Below are 19,543 nucleotides of genomic sequence, written 5' to 3' on the forward strand. Positions count from 1 at the left end.
GCAATTATTCTACCTATGAAAAGGAATTCTTTGCCATTGTCCGAACCTTGGATCATTGGCAACATTATCTCCTTCATAAGGAATTTGTCCTTTTCTCGGATCATGAAGCCTTGAAGTATTTAAATACGCAACAAAAATTGAAACCTCGTCATGCTAAATGGGTTGAGTTTCTACAAGACTTCAACTTTCTTATCAATCACAAAACAAAACTGGTGTTCTTAATAGGGTGGCGGATGCTCTTAGCCGACGACATACTCTCTTGTTTACTTTACAACTAAAGGTACTTGGATTTGAGATAGTCAAAGATCTCTACAAAAATGATCCCTATTTTGGTCAGATCTGGGAAGAGTGCATAAAAGCTCCATTCAAACTCTTGTTGATTCACGATGGATTTCTCTTCAAAGAAAAATACCTATGTATTCCTGATTGTTCGCTACGACGTCTGGCCATCATCAGTGAAGCGCATAATGGAGGTTTGGCAGGACATTTTGGTAGGGACAAAACTCTTACACTCATTCGAGAGAATTTTTATTGGCCACGCATGGACCGGGATATCAAAACATATATTAATAGGTGCCGAATTTGTCATACTACCAAGAGTCATGGTCAGAATACTGGATTATACACTCCACTACCACTACCAACAAGTCCTTGGAAAGATTTAAGCATGGATTTTGTGATTGGATTACCACGCACTCAAAGGAACAAAGATTCAGTTATGGTGGTAGTTGATAGGTTCTCTAAAATGACACATTTCATTCCTTGCACCAAAACATTGAATGCTACGCATGTAGCCGATCTTTATTTCAAAGAAATTATGAGACTTCATGGAATTCCAAAAACCATCACTTCCGACCGGGATCCTAAATTTATGAGTCATTTTTGGTGCACCTTATGGTGAAAGCTAGGAACACAACTCCAATTCAGTTCCTCTCACCATCCCCAAACCGACGGACAAACGGAAGTAGTAAACCGGAGCTTGGGAAATCTTCTTAGAAGTTTGGTTGGTAAAAATCCCCGCCAATGGGATGCAACTTTAGCTCAAGCCGAGTTGGCTTATAATCGGTCTCTCAGTCAAACAACAGGACGAAGTCCCGTTGAGGATGTCTACAGAATTAATCCCCTCACTCCATTAGATTTGGCCCCCATTCCAGCATCTCGTCATCTAAGTGGAGATGGAGAAGAGTATGCACAGTCCATCAAGAAATTGCATGAGCAAGTTCGGCAAGAAATTATTAAGCAAAATGAGAAGTATCAAAAAAATGCGAACAAGCACAGAAAGTAAGTAAGTTTCAAGGAAGGAGAATTGGTATGGATTCACTTAAGAAAGGAGTGTTTCCCCGTGGTCAACATGGAAAGTTACAACCCAGAGTTGATGGTCCTTTTAGGATCTTAAAGAAGATTGGCAATAATGCTTATGAAATTGATTTGCCGAGCAAGTATGGTATTTCTACAACCTTCAATGTCGCTGACCTCTCTCCTTATATTGGCGATGAACCTCCTTTTGATTCGAGGACGAATCTTTTCCAATCGAGGGAGACTGACGCTAGAAATTCTACTTGGGAAAATCCAACTGCTCGGGTAACGAGCCTACTTTAATACCATTGCATGCTGCATGTTTTTTTTGGGCAAACTCTATTCTCATGTCTTAAAAAATATAAATATCACTTAATGAGGTCTTAGGAACTCTAAGGGTCATCTTGGCAAATGTTCTAAGTTTCCCCTATAAAATGTTATCATTTGTATTGTTAAGGGCAGTTTTTGGATGATAGAATAATGTGAGCTTTTAAGCTTCTTGAAGAGTTATCTTTTGATTATCCTCTAAACTCTTCGGTGGATTCCGTCAAGTGTGAGTTGAGAGTTCGCCTTGTGTTCCCTCCTATTTCTCCTATACTTTCCAGTGTCAGTGTTTCCACACGACAAAGATTAGTGTGTTTACGCACAACTAAAGATAAGCATGTCCCTACACCAACTCAAATACGCTCGGGTCCCTTTCCACGCAATCAAAGACAAGCGTGTTCCCACACGATCAAAGACACTCAGGTCCCTACACTGAGTCAAAGATATGCTCAGGTCCCTTCATTGAGTCCAAAGACAAGCATGCTCCCTACTTCTAGTCAAAGACGCTAGGGTCCCTTCCTCGAGTTCAAAGAAAAATGTGTCCCTACGTGATAAAAGACACTCAAGTCCCTACACTAAATAAAAAATGTTCAGGTCCTTACACCGAGTCCAAATACACGTGTGCTCCCACATATTCGAATACCTCGGGTCCCTAACGTTATTGTAGTGATGACGCGTGGCAAGCTGTTAAAGGAGAGGAGAGGTGCGTGACAGCGATGCAATGAGTGTCATATCCTATCCGACGAAAGAGCGTTCTGGTGTAGATACGATTTTTCCATCATACGGTAATGTTGGGATCTGTCTGACGAATCATTGTGCCGCTTTGTGCCGCACATCTGTAGATCATTAATGACGCTGATCGATCGATTCTCTAATCTTTCATCTGCCCGAATGGCCGAAACCGAGATGACCAAGACCGAGAGGGTCGAGCCAAGATATAAGGTTCGAGGTCGAGACTGCTTTGGAGGCCCAAGTGAGGTCTAGGACTGAGCTCAAGGTATGGTCCGAGCCGGAGGCGACATCTATCTCACCCGGATGGGATCACTTCTCCCGGATTCATATTGACTCGTTTTGCCAGGTCAGCATGAACTTTGATCTTTGCTTGATTCTTGACTTTTATCCTAGAGAGAGCCATGCCATCTATGACACCTACATCACTATATATTTGAAGCTTAAAGATAATAAAACGTAACGAGAAAAACATCAAAGATGACAAGGCACTAACCATAACCATTTGAAAGCTACAAGGCCTGAGCAAGGTTGTCAAAATCGCGAGTCAACTCGGCGAGTTTACGAGTTTACGAACTATTATTTCAATTCCGTATTGAATCAGCTTAAAATCGGGCTCCCCTTGTAAACTCGTAAACTCGCGAGTCAACTCGGTAAACTCGCGAGTCAACTCGGTCAAACTCGGTAAACTCGATAAACAAAGGAAATCTTTGTTTGATGTTTCCTTTTATCAAATTTGGACAATGGAAGCTTATTTGGTGTATCTATTGGACTATTTTTGTATGAAATTTTAAATTTGTCATTTTGTAACTTGATGTTGAAACATAAATTTTGAAAATTTCATATCTTTTCATGTTAAATTTTCATGTTTAGTCTTTTTTTATATGTGAAAACATGTTATTGATAACTATGTTTATGCTTTTTTATTAGATATGTGAAATAGTGATTGTTCTTATGAAATTATGATCAAATATATATTATTTGACATTTTATAACTCTTTTTTGGATTATCTATAAACTCGTACGAGTTTACGATACGAATTTACGATACGAGTTTGTGCACCCCTAACCGAGTCGACACTGGAATCGTGAGTTTGACAACCTTGGGCCTAAGGAACAAGTTTTCTTTAAGCTATTTCAAGTTTATGTAAATATACAATATCCAGCATTCCTAAGAAGTGTTAATTAAGCTTAATGTAGAATCAAGATATATAGGACAATACCTTCACAGGCTTTGGAGCATTTAAGTCTTTAAATTTGGCGTCCAATCTATTTAACCCCACAATAGAAATTTCCAAAGGCTGTTGGGAAAATAGCAGGACATGAAATATATACAGGCAGGTGAAACAAGACAAAGTTGAAGTTGTAGAGAAAGAATAAGTGAGACATGTACATTCCGCCAGGACTGATGGTTTATCATTTAACTTATAAAGAGATTCACTGTATCAGCATACAGAAATAAAAACCAGAAACTAAGAAAAAAAAAGGGCACATATAATGTTTACCTAACTACACCTTAATTTGGCCCATTTCCACATTTGCTTTCAAAGTTGCAAAATAGCTTTGGTCAAAAACAATAATAAATGGTGCAATTAAGAAGTATAAAAATTTAACAGAACCTAATCAAATGGGTATAATGCCTGATGGGCAATGCTTAAATCCATGAAAGTGGCTTTGCAACAAGACCCATAACCTAAAATAGGAAAGAAAGAAAAGAACCTGTAACATGAACCTCATAGAACATGCTTTTTGGAACGCACTGTATGTGATACAACAATACAAAATGCATGTGTTCCATGTCATATTGCATAAACTATCATTTTTAGTGGAAGTAGTACCAATTCAAAGGAAAATATTTAATTTATTATCAATCATAATGAACTCGATCCATTATTATCAATCCATCAATGATAATGATGCATAATCAATAACATAAACTCTCAATTAATTATTAATTAGATCATTTAATGGGTTTCTTCTCTAATGATGTAAATTCGCATATCACAAATTATACAAGTCCATCCAATAGAGGAATAAAATTCAACAATCATTGCATGTGAAGTTTTGTCTACTCAAAGCTTGAAGCATGTGAGCTCTCCACATGCAGGGAGCTCGTTGCCACACATTGTCACATTCGAGCTTGCTCTCGTCACCATGTGAGCTCTCTTCATCTTGAGTAAAAAAGTTAAAATCTGTCACTCCAATGGTTTTACACAGTCGATCTTACGACCATGTGAGCTCTCAATGCATGATAAATTGACTGAATTTAAATTTAATCAAGTAGAATTAATCATCTTCAATCAACTTATCATTTGGTTACAGCTGAACACGTGTTTAATGCTTTTAGATGATTCAATATCTTGCAAAGTGAAACTCAAAAGAATTTTAAAAGTGCAATGTCATTTGATACGAATTTAGCACTTTATGATTGATTACTCTATCAGACTTAAAACCTAGAAAAAAATATATAGGCAAAGTCAAAAGAACCCTAGGAAAGTAAATATAATAATTTGACATAAATTAAAGATCTCTACATATATATAACTAAATAATTTCAACTAAAATAATATGATTTTTTTATGTTAGGGAGCAACAAGGGAAAGGATAGGGCTTTCAGTGTTTTGAATGAACCTTCTACGTGCTTTATTTTTTTGCAAACTTTTCGGTGCACAAGATCTGATTCCACTATTCCATCACGCATTACCTCATACGAAAAAATTGATTTAACCATTGTCCCTCTACTGATCCAACCAAACTGAATTGAATTCAGAAACTGATTTAAAAAATCACAGTAGATTAATACATTAACGCGGTCAGACATTCAAAATTCATGTGACATAGACATGCATCACATTATAACAGACTTAAAGTAGCTTGACAACGCTCACGTAATGCATCACCAAAAAGAAACACAAAGCATGCAACCTTGCATTTGAACAGGTACTGCACTCCAAGCGGAAAAACATAAAATGTGAAGGGGAAAAAAAAGGAGGAAAAAGAAAGGAGAGAAAATGTAGTGAAGACCTTCCGAACCCGCAAGAGTGGTCCTATTTGTGCGCTCCTTCGAAGTTTCTGCACATTGTTTCTCCTCTTACGGCAATCCAAAATCTTAAGGCCTTCCCTGCTCCTTTCTCAATGAGATTTCAACTTAGTACTCCGGGAAAATTGGAAGTCAACAACGTCTAGAGAGAGTCATGTTTGCTTGAAAATCAGTGGCACCCTATAGTGGGTTTGATCATTCAGAGTCCTTAGTAGAACCTGGATGGGAACCCGCTTGATCACAAGAGGCTTCAGTTGCTGAAATGAGCATACCTCCCTGATGGTTCTCTTCACTACTGTTATTAACCCTCCATCTGCCTAACCTTGACCTGATATTAGTGCCGACAGGGAAAGGCTCCTACAATCACAAAACAAAACATACAATTACTAAGGAGCTACTGATACACCAATGCAGAGCTACAAAATGGTGCATGGTGCACTCTTGAAGATGCAATCAAAGGGATGCTACGAAAGGTAAATGATGCCATATTAAACATTTGCAAGTAAAACCAAAGCATATCAATTAATAATTATATATTGTGCTATTAGTTTATAATGAAGGCTTTGCACATTACAATACTCTCATCTGTCATGAAATTGAAACTTCTATACATAAGCATAAGCCATAGTACTTCAAGACTAGAGATAAATGACAATTAAAGCAAGATAATTGGGAATTATGATGGTTACGTTCTCTGTTCCAGTGTTTTTCCAGATTCACACATGAACAATAAACAAATATACTAAGTCTTAAGGCATGAGTTTGTGAGCACTTTGTGTATGACTTGCCTTAGGTACAAAGTTGCAACAGTCCACTATGTAATTGTGGCATTGAGATTGACCTTAATATAATAATAAAGGCATGGGTTCAGGTGGAGCATGAATGGTTTATGGTGCAACCATTAGGACACACTTTTGGATAAAGTTTGTACCATAAAACCTTAATCATCAAGGTAGATGATTTGATAACAAGAGTTGTTGGATCATGTGTTAGGTTCAGAGTTGTGAGGTAATCAACATGATTAGGATTTTCCTTAGGTTAATTTGATCATATTTAGGTTCTATGTTGACCTAATTCTACTATGTTTGATATGCGTAGGCTCTTCTTTCATGAAAAATATAACTTTATGAAATCCCCTTTCTTAACCTTTTTGGTTATTTACTCAATTTATTTCTTGATTCCCTTGAAACACTTATGCATGCATGTATATCATACCTTTGTATCATACTTAGGGTATTCATCAAACATGTTTATAAATTTCATGCTTAGAGTATCTAAGTTTTTGGAGCATGTTTTTCATTTATTAAGATTTTGTTATTAATGATGAATTAACTTGTACAAAATATAACAATATGTGTATTGAAGAGATTGATATAATCAAAGAGCATGGTAATATTATTATGATAAACGTAATGACTCAGCAAGCTAAAAGAACCACTTGTAGGGCTTTACAATAAGGTTAGGTATGTAACAGTTAAGTCCAATGAGACATAACTGAGTATCACATAGCACCTCATAATGATTCTAAACAATAGTTAGGTATTGTCAACACTTAACTGAAAAGTCAACACTGTATGTCAATATGAACCCCAAAGGACCTAGAGAGTTTTCTAGATTTGGCAGTCAAAAACACCACTTTGGTCAATCGAGATATTTTGAGCTGACCCTATTGGGTTGAGAGAAAGGTATGTCTCCTGTTTGATGATTGTGATTGAGGTTCTCACTATATTTCAAATTATAGCATTTTTTTCTATTGCATTGTTTGTTATTATTCTTTTTTGACTCATGGTAGGTCTTTTATCAATGTTTAGTCATAATTTTTGCATTGTACTCATTCCCAAGATTAGCATGAGATGAGTTTTTATGCATACAACTGCTACTGGTGCTCCTAGACAATCACTGCTACTAGGATTATTAAGATTTTGCACAACATTTTCAGTTTCCTGCACATTTTATTTTCTTGCACTTTGAATTTATGAGAAACAAACTTATTGCAACTTTTAGTTTTTGTACCTGATCTCATGATTTATAATGTGATATTACATTATTAATTATCTCTGCCTATCGATGATGCGTGAGAGCATGGTACAAGTGTTATCTAGTATCTCATGACATATTGACATGGTCCAATAGCTCACATGGGGACACCAATGAAATTGTGTCAAAGCGACAAACTTTTGGTATCAAAGCATGGTTCATTTTGTAGTTTCATATAGCTGCTTTTGCCAATTTTGTAGTGAAATCTCGGAGCACTAGAGTTAATCCCTTGGTAGATAATTTAAATGTGATTATGGTTGTTAGATAATTATAAATTTGTGGTTCCCTATGCTTGCTTATATCTTGGAATACTTGAGAGATAAGTTGATTACGTGAGTTTGCCCTCGTAGAATGTTGGATTTGCCAATCGTTGCAACCACGTATAAAACATCATATGCTGGAACAAATTTTACTGCAGCAGGTCATATAACCTTTGGGTGATCATTTTATAAAGTGTTAGTTGATCTATAAATGCTATTTTAATCTTGTGATGTGTTACTAGTACATCTAGAGATTTATGGTGGTGGTGTTGAGCCTTAGTGACAGTTCAAGTTGGTGGTCAGAGTGTGGCATTATTAGCAAATTGCTTGTGGTGTTTGCTACAACTGTTAACGATAAAGGTTTTTTTAGTGGGATTTATGATTCAAGGATGCAAAGTGGCATCCCACCTCCTAAGCTATTGTTGCAACACTATGTCACAATAGTAGTGAGTTGTAAGGTATCTGTTCACCAGCTAATTGTTTTGATTAGAGGCACTATATGTTTCAGTGGATAGGTTGAACCTAAAACCAAGACCTAATCCAATCTCAGTAACCTCTTCTTCACCTTGCAAAGCGTTGATGGCTTTTGATAGGCATTTAACTAGATCTGACGTCAAGAGTGGTCTTGTCCAATCTTACAATATTGGTGTCTGACTATTAGGTATCTAACACAAATATGGAGAAGGTAGATGAAGAATTGGAGTATTAGATCATTGGCATTAGATCATTCACTGTGACAATCCCATCAGTATCCTAGTTGGTCATAAAGTTCATTGGGTTGACCTTATGCTTAAATCTTCTGAAGGTCTCAATCAACAACTATGACATGTTTATGTGCAATGCCATCGATGTCATGAAATTCGCTCTGCTTAAGCTCATTTTTAGGCTTATTTGCTTCTGTATTTCTTAAAAAAAGACTCACTTTATTTTGACAATTACCACATACTTCTTTCAATGAATGTTGTTTACAAAATTATTTTTGAAAATTTTGACCAAGTATTTGAGACAATGCAATTGAGATCCAAATATATGTTGTCCTCGCATGGCTATGGCTCATGATCTCCTAATCAAAATTTTTGTTGTCTCTCAAAAGTAATTCTACCACATATACAAAACGTGGGAGGGTTGAGCATGTATGACATCACCAGGTCAGTCGAACCGCATATACAAGATGTGGGAGGGTGAACATGTATAATGCCACCATGTAAGTCAAAACTATAATAATCCTCCTAAAGAAAAGAGAACAAAATAGTAGAGGAAACAACAAAATAATGCAATTTTTCATCAGCTTTAAATCACCACTATATTAAGTTACACAATAAACCACCCAGCTATAAACACAAATTAACCTGAGCATTGAATACTTGCACAAAATGCCTTACCTGATCTCCAGCATTTGGACCATCCGTGTGAAAAAGTATAGGACGGCAGCGCTTATCTTCATTCATGAGACTGGAGTTCTGAAAATGAGCAATAAGAGCTGATTTCCCTTGGATTCTAGCATAAGCAAGTGATGCCACCTTTTCGCTATTAAATTTCTCCCACTTTTTACCATTAAATGACTGCAGAAGATTGAGCATTTTAGCAGTTCTCTAGTGCAAATGTTGAAAATGAGTGATAATCTGGAAAAATTAGAATGATTGTACAAGGACTTGAATATGGATGAAATAAAAGAGCATATGAACAGTATGCCAGAAGAGCTAGTATATGCCCTAAAGGTAAAATTGAGTAAAATATCTAACAAAAGAGATACCTATAGGTAGATCTTCAAAATTATGGAATACGTAATATGATTAAATATAAAAGTGGATAAAAATAGGAAATGTTGCCTTCATTCTTGTTAAACAATGCCCCCAAATCCATGAACTTACCTGATAGAATTGAACAATATGCTGTGGATTAATCATGTTAATAAAGGCATAACCAACATTGCATTTGTTCTGAAAAGTAGAAAAGATAATATATATCAGTTTCCAATAATTGGTACGGCCATGCACATCAATAGCAATATAGAGAGACATTCAGTCATAACCTTAAAATCAATTGGCAAATAAATGAAGTCATAAGTTCCTCGATGGTTTTCATCAATAGCAGCTAACAGCATCTTAGATGTGTACCTAAATATAAACAAAAATAAAAGGAAAAGGAAACCAATTAGATATTTTGCATTTTTGATGGTCAAGGGAAAGAAAGGTACAGATAAAGAAAAGAAAGAGAAAAAAAAAAGGTTAACAAAGAGAAAAGGCAACCAACAAGATAGTTTGATTTTGATAGCCAAGGCAAAGAAGGTACAGAAAATTCATACTTGTTAGGAATATTTTTTATCATAAGTGTTGTGCGGGAGTCTTCACCACGTCTAATACATTCAATATCAAGTTCGTACTGCTTTTTATTATCACCCTGATTAGCAGTTGCATCACTTGTTCGGCTCCTAATACGTTCAACACGACCATCAAATGAACCTGGCATTGAGACCATTGGACTCCTTCCATGAAACATCAGACTCCTTTGCTGTGCTGAAGGAATCCCAATAGGTGCATGAGAAATACAAGGGTCAAGGCAGTTCCCACATGAATGTGGAAAGAAGTTACAGGAAGCAGGTTGTAGAGATTCCAACTGAGTAATTGATGCGAGCCCCTTATTTCCTAGAGATCCCGAATGAAAAACAAGAGGTTCTATGGAATTCCCAGAATAGGCAAATCTCCTATCCCAAAGAGATGGATTGACCGCAGGTGCTGAACCAACATGATGATGTAAAGGAACTGTGTTTAGCATTTGAGGTTGTCCTCCAGAAATTCCATGAATATGAGATGGTTGATGAGCAGAAACATTGCTTATAAATGATGGAGAATTTGACCATGACATGGTGGTAGCTGTTTTACTTTGGAATGAATTTGTATTATTCGCAATATACTGACACCCATGTAGAGGACAGGTTCCATTAGAGGAAACCCCAAAAGCTGTAAAATAATGGATTATATTAGGTAACATCAAGCATGCAATAAAGGGCAGAGATCATTGACTATTGTTTAACACATGGTAATAACTACCATAAAATAAAAAACAGAGAGAAGGTCATAATACACCATCGAAGTCTGAAATTCAATTATTGTAACTGAAAAAGGTGCAGACAACAGTGGACTGCACGCTGCTTCAACAAGAAAAGTGTGGCTATATATTAATTCCAGTAACTTGTAACCTATACACATGAGTATATTTAATTTATTACCTTTATTACGATCCAACAAAATTCCATCATAGGTACCAGAGCTGTGAAGAGGTCTTGCACCAATACCTTCTGAAGGCCTAGAGATCACACCAATACCGGTGGCTGACAAAGTATTTGAGTTGTAAGGAATGCAATTAGTAATACCATTATGATAATTAGGAAGAGAATGAGGATGGAGGCCACCCATTCCTTGAAGTCCAAAATTCATTGGGCCAATATTGGCAGCTTGTTTTGTGTGATTACCAACTAAGGTAATTCCCACCGAGGGAGATAAATGTTGTGGAACTTTAGAAGGCATTTCATAGAGTGTGGCCTCTAAAGGTGGGGTAATTGATGCTTTAGCTGCTGAGTTTAAACCCTGGATAACTCTGTTTTCAAGACTGTTGGGTGTGACTGATCCAAGAGAGGATGACCCTAGGAAAATAGAAAATTGGATCAGTTATGCAGTTCAAAAGGAAAGCCTGACATCATGTCTAAGGCACAACTGCATACACGTCAATTAAACAGTAAAGAGTCCAAACATGCACGCACCAAAACACCCAGCAAGAGAGTTCTTAGGAGTGGTTCCTTGCCAGCTTGCATTTAGTGTATTATGGCCCATCTCTGAAGACAACTGCTGCCCCAAGCTGATAATAAAGAGAAGTATCAGTCAACAATAAGCTAAAAATTTTTGAAAACTATACATTATTCTCATGTTTAGTAAAATCATTGTAGATGCAAGCCGTGACAAGGCAATTCACTGAACAAATCACTAACATAAATCTCATATATCTGGATTATCTGCAGTCCATATTACAGTTGGATCTTATATAATGAACAACCAATGTTTTTAATTTGCATTCAATCTGGGGTGCATTCCAAACATTGTGGTTTAAATGAAGGCAGATGTAAGATTTTGAACATGTCAAATGTTGGAAAACTGAATTTGTAGTAGTACCACAGTTTTGCAACACCAGAGCAGCTAGGCTCGAGTTTAATTTTTTTTCCAGCAAAATCACTCCTATTTAGAGCATGAAGAGCAGCTTCAGCAGCACGGACATCATAAAACTCTATAAACTTTTGGTGATGTTTATGGGGAATTGCACATATCTACAAGTTAAATTGACGTAAATTTAATGAAAGGACAGAAAACTTCAGCACCAAACATAAATCAATCGATATCAAGATCCTAATATCACCTCTTTTATTTGACCATAGACACTGAATTTCTGATGGAGATCATCATTTGTCACAGAGGAATCTAGATTGGACACCACAAGTGTACCCTGATTTATGTCTTTCTCTGAGGGATTGTCCTAGCAACAGATTTCATGTTATGTGAAAATTCAATCAATCTATATGCATTTAGAAATGAGAGGAAATGGCAGAATTTAAGTGTCATTAGGGCATTCATACGAGTAATGAGCACATATAGTTTGTGCAACATAAAATGGTGTACGCAATGATTAGCAAGAGCATTAGCAATGAGCTGATGAAAAAAGTCATAAATTCCCCATTCTCCCAGGAGGGGGAAATACCAAAAGCCAAAATGGCAGCAGTTCTAGCTTCAACTCAGAGAGACCATATGAGTTGTTTCAACATCAGGTTGAAGGAGACAAATGAAGCAACAAAACACTATTTGCTGGTCAAAAGGTATATATTAAAAGGCAATGACAACAAAGTTTGAGCATATAGACACAAACCTGAGCATCTAAACACAGAAAATGAGACAGTTGTGGTACCCTAGAATAGTCCAATATTTGTAGTCTGTACAGAACTATGGAGACATTATCTACTGTCAGGAAGCACCTCTACAACATCATTATCATGAACTTGGTGCAGGTTCCTTTTTTGGAGTATAGCAGTTCTAATATCCAAATATTACAAACATTTGGAGTAGGACATGAAGGAGGATACAAGTTATCATCCACCAATTAAGGCATGGTGTTTACACTTGCTATTTGTGGATTGACCCATGTGATTTTCGAGTTGCTGTCATGATAGAAGATTCAATCAGTGGAAAGGTATGGTTGAACAATTGTTTCTTGTTCATGTTTCAGCCTCCCCAATAACCATAAAGCAAGCCTTGACTATCCTCAAAATAATCAATCAAATATATTCCAAAAGCAAGAGAACAAATGCACACGGTGATGTTGATGGGATGGAGTCAACAATGTCAACTGCCCTTTGCATTCCAGAGGGAAAAAATCATTTAACAACAAGCTTCACCAGTAATCATATGATTATATTTCCTCTATTAGAAGAATATGCAAGATTACACCAACATGAGACACAAACATGCCCATTCATATGATATCTCCGAGCAAGAATCCACGAGTTTTTTTTTCCTGCAGCATGCAAGGAGTACAAGAAGTTCCCCTTGCTTGATGGAAATGAGAAAACAAGATCTCACCTGAGATGACTTGCACGAACCTGACCAAATGAGCTGAATTCTTTGATAACTGATAACTCATGCTTGTAGGTTTTTAATCCTTAATGTTTTTGCTACTTTGCAATAAAACATTATGAAGAAAAAATTCCATAAGCTTGATGAAATTTGGAAAAAAATATTTAATCCCTTCCTGCATCTTATGCATCTATGAAAAAATACCAGAAAACATCTAAAACACCTGAAAACCCCATCCTGGTTAAGAATTCCATATTAAACTTTTAGATATGAAAACTGAATTTCTGATTCACCAAGAATATCTTGCTCATGGTTCGACAACATCGAAACTCAATACTAAACTAGCTTTATCATCTGAATCTACATCACTATATTCTGTTGCAGTAATGTGGCAGAAATAGTGAAAAAACATTGAGGAAGATTTGGCATATATTTGATAAGTAGTCCTATAGCCTGACATGTGTCACAATTATTGGTGATTCAGCAAAAAAAAATTTTTTTGATGTGTGAACTTTTTGGTCGTACTTTCATGTAATATATAATAAATTATTTTCATTTAAAACAATAACAGGGAAGGCAATAAATATTTGCCTTTGGAATTGAGAAATGAATATCCAACTTCCGATGATTCAATGGCTTATTTTGAAGTGCCCGCATTGCATTTTGTGCTGCCCTGATGTCAAAGTAAGATATCATAACAAAGCCACGATGTTTGCAAGCAGTATAGAGTGTGCGTATCTCCCCATATTGCTGAGCAAGTGGAAGCACATAACAGTTAGGATCCAAAAACAATGAAAATTATCAAACCACACAACACACACACACACACACACACACAAAAAGATATGAAACAAAGAAATATTCAAGTAAAGAAGCACCTCAAACAGAGCCCTAAGTTCACCATCCTGAACATTGCTGTTAATATTTCTAACAAAAAGGGTTCGAGAAGGATGTTCACCATATGGGTGTTCGCCATAAAATGTACCATATGGTTCTCCCTGTTGATCAGCAGAAGCTCCAGCCATGACAAATTCGGTTGTTCTGGTACCGCTGATATCGTTGTCAAATTCTAGTTCCATACCACCACCAGTGTAGAAAATATCATCATCAACATCATTCCCATTGTTGTATTTAGCAAGATATCTAATATCGTCAGTAATGCCAGAAAGCAATTCATCATCATCAGGAAGAAGATTTCCAATTGTTTGAGCTTCAAGTTCCTCCATTGTTTCAAAAGGTTCATCTTCCTCAAAGTTTGAGTGACCCAACTCTAAAGACTGACCCAAGGGAGCAATGCTTGATGATAGCCTCACTGTTAGAATGTTAACATTATAATGAATCATGCAAAAAAGATAATGTAACTTGATGAGGTTCAGGTAGAAAGTCTGTATTTGACAAACAATTTCTTTCTAGGACTTTTTTTTTATAAAATTACTAAAACAAACTAGCACTCATTCTAAAAATGCCCCAGGTTACCTAGCACATTATCTAAATAAAGTTGCAGAAAGTAAAGCATAAGAGAGAAACACACATTTTCTACTGAACATATCTGATAAAGAGCTTGAGAACAATCCGCTCTCATAATGTGATCCGCATAGGTCTGGTAGGCTTTCTTCACCAAGGAGAGGAGATGAAATCAATGCATCAGACTGCAATTCAGAAGCATGGTGTGAAACTCTTGTACCAATAGAAATGTTGGCCATTCTTTGTGGCTCCTTCATTTGCTGTTGACTAGATTCACTCTTCTGGGGATTGAGAATGCTGGAATGTGTAAATTCAGAAAACATGGAGCCTGCTCCAATCCTATGCAATTCATCAAGGGGTGATAATGATATAGACTTGCTCTGATGAAATTAGATGCCTTGCTGCTGGGAAAAAAAGAACAGTTGAAATTCAATCAATGTAGATGCCATGGATGAAAGGTCAAAATTACTAGAACATGCAGTCAATTTTATGAACCATTTAGAAACAATTTTAAACAATACAATCAGAATCTAATTAATGAAATTCAACCCCAACCCATATACTCTTGTCCAATCAGAAAGAAAGGAAAAGGTAAGAATTGTGTCTTAGCAGATAATACTGAGTACTGACTTGCACCATCTGAAAATTCAGCGAAGACATTCCAAATGTTCATGCTTAATGCTCGAAATGGAGAGAAAATGTTGATCCTTTCAAATGGTCAGCGGCTGGGAGAAAGACCTTTCAAATGGTCTAGAAACTAAAACTGCAGATAAGAAACAAACATGATCAGCTTAATCTCTCTACCTCATTCTATTGTAGGCATGACATAATGATTAATTAATAGATATTTTTGAAACTAGGCTGAATGCTACAAGTTCATCCAAAATGTAGAGACGTGTATAACTAGAAGTTGGTCATGCTCATAGTAGAAACTCATAACAGAAGCTGATCATGATATCAACTTGCTCTGGTGATATTAGAAACAGAGACAACATAATAACTAATTAATAGATTTTGGAATCTAAACACTCTGTATAACTACATGGCATTAAATAACAGGTAAAAGCAATTCGGAAGAAATATAAAATGTTGTTCAAAAATGAAATTGTCCCTACTTATCACTAGGGGCAGAAATAAGAATAAGGCTTCAGAATCAGACTTGCCCCATGAAGGTTCAAAAAGATTTGCCACCCAGCATATTGCACAAGCTTTGATTTCATCTAGAAAATCAATGTCAAGCAATATTTGGAAGGAAAAAATATTGAAAAACCATTTGGTCTATAACAGGTTAAGAGGAGCTTAGCGCAATGGTAAAGTTGTTGTCATGTGACCTTAAGACCACGTATTCGAATCGTGAAAACAGTCACTTGCAAAATGCAAGGTAAGATTGCGTACGATAGACCCAATGTTATGATCCTTCCTCGGGATCCGCACCGGCGGAAGCTTCATGCACCGAGCTGTCATTTTTTATTTAGTCCATAACAGGTCTTTGTTTTCTTTTTCAGATTGATGAGAAAGAATAACTGAACTAAAAGCAGACACTACAAGCGATCAAAATAGTTTTACAAAACAACTTCAAGGAATTAATGTGCTTTTACTTATGCCAAACCTGAATTTCCACGATAAAATGGGGCGATCTTAACCAAGGGAACACGTAGGGGTTCAGAAGTTAGATACCTACCTCATCCTGAGAAGGCTAAATAGTTATACATACAAGTGAAAGTAAAGGATCATGGCCAGAAATATCTATGTGGAGTTCCAGAACTTCTAAACAGAAGCAAAGAATAATAAAAATAGTTACTCAGTGAAAACGTGCAAGCTCCTCAAAATGAGGAAAATGGAAGATGTCTCAGAGTGCAAGCGCGACGGAATTAGCTGCTCGTAGTGCATGTTTAAAGACGCTAGCAATTAACAAACTATACGCTAGTCGAAATTTAATTTTAGGCCCCAAAACGCCTTTACATCGCCGACCAGCCTTCTGGGTGACCCCGTGACCTCGGTTGGGACATCTTCTCCATAAATTCTCCAGATATACGATTTTGAACTATTAGAAAATAAGATTTTTTTAAAAAAAAAACGTAAGTTGCAACTCCGATGGATCCTTTCTTCGCCCCTAGCAAATTAATGGTCCTATACTCGACATTTGAAAAACAAGGGGGAAAATCACTTTTTAGCCAGAGAAAATTTCAGTCCAAGACAGAAATTTTTGGACAGATAAGCAAGATCGTTGCATCAACACAAATGTCAACCACTAAAGGGACAAAGACCAAACGAGAAAAGCATTAGAAACATCTCAAAGGAAGAAAGACAAGAGGATCAAAGTACAGCGAAAAAAGACGGAATTCGGCAATCTAACCTCAATTCAAGCCGAGAACTTTGCTTCTCTTGTCTCAATCGAGCCAATACCAAGCAGATCCGCGTCGAGCATCATAATTCCATGTAAGAACCTGCAGAAACGAGGTGAAACCGAAATCAGTAAGACGGTTCTAGACCAGATCGTCCAGCGATCCCTTGTCGCCCGCTAAAAACCTCCGTCAACTGCTACAAAAAGCAAGGTCCGACACTAATTCAAAAGCAACGATCAATATAATACAAGAATCGCCTCGGCATCCATACCAAGTACCAACGAACGACGCCTCCGGTTCCAACGTGCACTCCTTCCCAATGCAGCAGAACTACCAAGCTCAGCTGCCTCTGGAATAAAATTGTGATCCTTTTGTCCCTTTGAGCGAATTCGAGAGCTTTTCAGCTGTTGCCTCCCGCGAGATCTACGTATGGATCCGGCAGGGGCGCAATTGCCCAGCGATTCCACTGCCGTCTGGCCGGCCAAGGAAGACGAAAGAGAGAAAAAGAAAGGAAGCAAGCGAGAAAACTTGATTTTTAAGACGCGAGACCGCAGAGAAACGGCGGCGAAGAAAAGAGACGGAGGTGGAGAAGGAAGCGGAGACGGCACGCCGTTATCAGCACTCACGGTGTCGCCTTGGGCGTGGCTTCCTTCGACACGTCAACTCCCCGGGAATTTAGCTAGTTCCTACCTTAAATGACTGATCTACCCTCCCAGCTCCAGTTGAGAGGGCAGGGTGCTAAGGCCGTTTGAATGACCCACGCGTCACGTTTTCTAGTGGGTTTCCGCGGCGTGTTTCCTGGATTACGAGCGAGAGCTGCTGGCTTCTCCAAAGTGAACAAGAATGTGCTGTCGGCCCAGGACAGCGTTCGGGGGAAAAAGTACGGGCGGAGGGCGACGATGATCCTTCGTCTTTGATTTTGATCGGACGGACGGAGTTAATTGCTTGCTTGATGAGATAAGCTTCGATTATTTTGTTAGGTTGGAATTAATTGCGTGCAATTAATCCTAAGAAGAGATATGAAGAACAAGTTAGAATGTTATAACTAAACTGATAAAATTAGTACAATTGCATATATAAATGTTTTACATGTCTCATTTAATTTTATTGGATCATATTTCCACATTTGAGGATGCAACACATGATTAGAAGGATATGAGAGCTTCATGCAAGCAACAAATATTATTAGAAGAATTAATTACTTAACAGGCAGACACGCATATACTTCTTTTAAAATATTGTTATCAAATAATATAAATTTTAGATTCGAGGAATGAGAAGCTCATTGCCAAATAGAGATAGAGCAAAAATCAAATGGATAAATCATCCAAATAACATCTCTTTTAAAAAATTAAAAGGAAGTCCCTCTTTCTAAGAATACATTTACTTCTAATATTATTATATTAGCTACAACGAGTTGTTACAACATGTACTAGTTAATGCAACACTATTTAATATTGTAATAATTATTTAATAGTTTTTATAATTGTAAAGTGATTTTAATAAATTTAATATGAGTTTAATGAAGTTTAAATAATTTTGATCAAATCGTTAAAGAGTATTTGATATAATAATGGTACAGAGCTATATTACGTCATACCTATGTTATAGCCCAGTTTTATTATTATTATTTTATATATAAATTTTAATAAGTGTTAGATTCTCTTAATAAAATAAATAAATAAATATCAAATTATTTAACACAAAGTGAATATGCTGATTTAAAATCGGATTGGAGTCAAATAAAATTTATCAGGTAGGCACGAACATAAAGAGTATGTTGGTCTAAATCGAGATTGATTTGGATTTGATTTAATTAAATTATAATCAAATCAAATTTAATTAGATTAAACCAATTTAATTGATTTAAAATAAATTATGAATTTTTTTTAGAAAATTTATTATCTTGTCACTTTTCTTTTTATTCTCTTCCATACGCAGTCTCGCTCCCACCATCTCATGCGCAAGTCTCCATGGGATGACTTCTTCTAATCTTCTCATTCTTTCTTTCTATTTTTTTTTTCAACCATGACTTAGTTATTTTTCTTTTTCCTTCTTTAACAACAATTCTATTTTTCTTCTGCTTCTTCTTCTTCTCAAGCAATAATTTTAGTCCTTATTCCTCTCCAATAAGATCAATTCTTATTTTAACTTTTTTTTTATTCAGAAGTAGCCAAGATCATAAAAAAATGTAAGATTTCCGTTTTCTTTTCTTTTTGACTTTGTAGTTGTTTTGTAGTATAATGTAATTAATATTTTTTATTATTATTATATATATATATTACTATATTTTTTATAATAATATATAATTTATTATTTTAAATTCAAGCTCTCTCAAATTCTAATTCCATGTCCCTAATAGTCCTTTAGAATTTAAGATTCAATATTTTATGATTTAGAGTTTATAATTTAGGATTTAAAATTTATTTATTA

General features: G+C 36.3%; 1 protein-coding gene across 5 annotated transcripts; it reads right to left on the bottom strand.

Moving 5' to 3' along the window:
- Positions 1-5,126: 5,126 nt before the first annotated feature.
- On the bottom strand, positions 5,127-17,720 carry LOC141818180 (protein MEI2-like 4). Of its 5 annotated transcripts, XR_012600923.1 has the most exons (16): positions 17,382-17,720; positions 17,122-17,212; positions 15,396-15,528; positions 14,833-15,169; positions 14,180-14,613; positions 13,893-14,051; positions 12,094-12,210; positions 11,853-12,004; positions 11,447-11,541; positions 10,916-11,329; positions 9,992-10,646; positions 9,719-9,803; positions 9,558-9,626; positions 9,069-9,248; positions 5,374-5,746; positions 5,127-5,292 (listed from the first exon to the last, which is right to left on the bottom strand). XR_012600923.1 is itself a non-coding variant. In XM_074705728.1 (15 exons), exons 4-15 carry the CDS (start codon positions 15,086-15,088, stop codon positions 5,585-5,587), a joined length of 2,778 nt encoding a protein of 925 aa, XP_074561829.1. In that variant the 5' UTR covers positions 15,089-15,166; positions 15,396-15,528; positions 17,122-17,212; positions 17,382-17,720; the 3' UTR covers positions 5,127-5,584. The 5 variants fall into 5 exon arrangements, 4 of the variants coding, with proteins under 4 accessions (XP_074561829.1, XP_074561828.1, XP_074561831.1 ...); XM_074705728.1 differs by having other exon boundaries at positions 5,127-5,746; positions 14,833-15,166; XM_074705727.1 differs by having other exon boundaries at positions 5,127-5,746.
- Positions 17,721-19,543: the final 1,823 nt, after the last annotated feature.

Source organism: Curcuma longa, unplaced genomic scaffold (assembly GCF_044706935.1).
Source record: "Curcuma longa cultivar G26 ecotype Majalengka, Jawa Barat unplaced genomic scaffold, ITB_CL_G26_1.1 contig_23669, whole genome shotgun sequence".
Lineage (NCBI taxonomy): Eukaryota > Viridiplantae > Streptophyta > Magnoliopsida > Zingiberales > Zingiberaceae > Curcuma > Curcuma longa.

What these genes read in the sequence shown, in the direction of transcription:
- LOC141818180 (XM_074705730.1), bottom strand. Translation starts at nt 15,088, where the DNA reads ATGTTTTCTGAATTTACACATTCCAGCATTCTCAATCCCCAGAAGAGT. An exon ending in AACTTAGGGCTCTGTTTGAG is followed by an intron (nt 14,052 to 14,179) that starts GTGCTTCTTTAC and finishes CCACTTGCTCAG; the next exon opens with CAATATGGGGAGATACGCAC. An exon ending in ATAAAAAATATTCCTAACAA is followed by an intron (nt 9,804 to 9,991) that starts GTATGAATTTTC and finishes GTTTATATTTAG; the next exon opens with GTACACATCTAAGATGCTGT.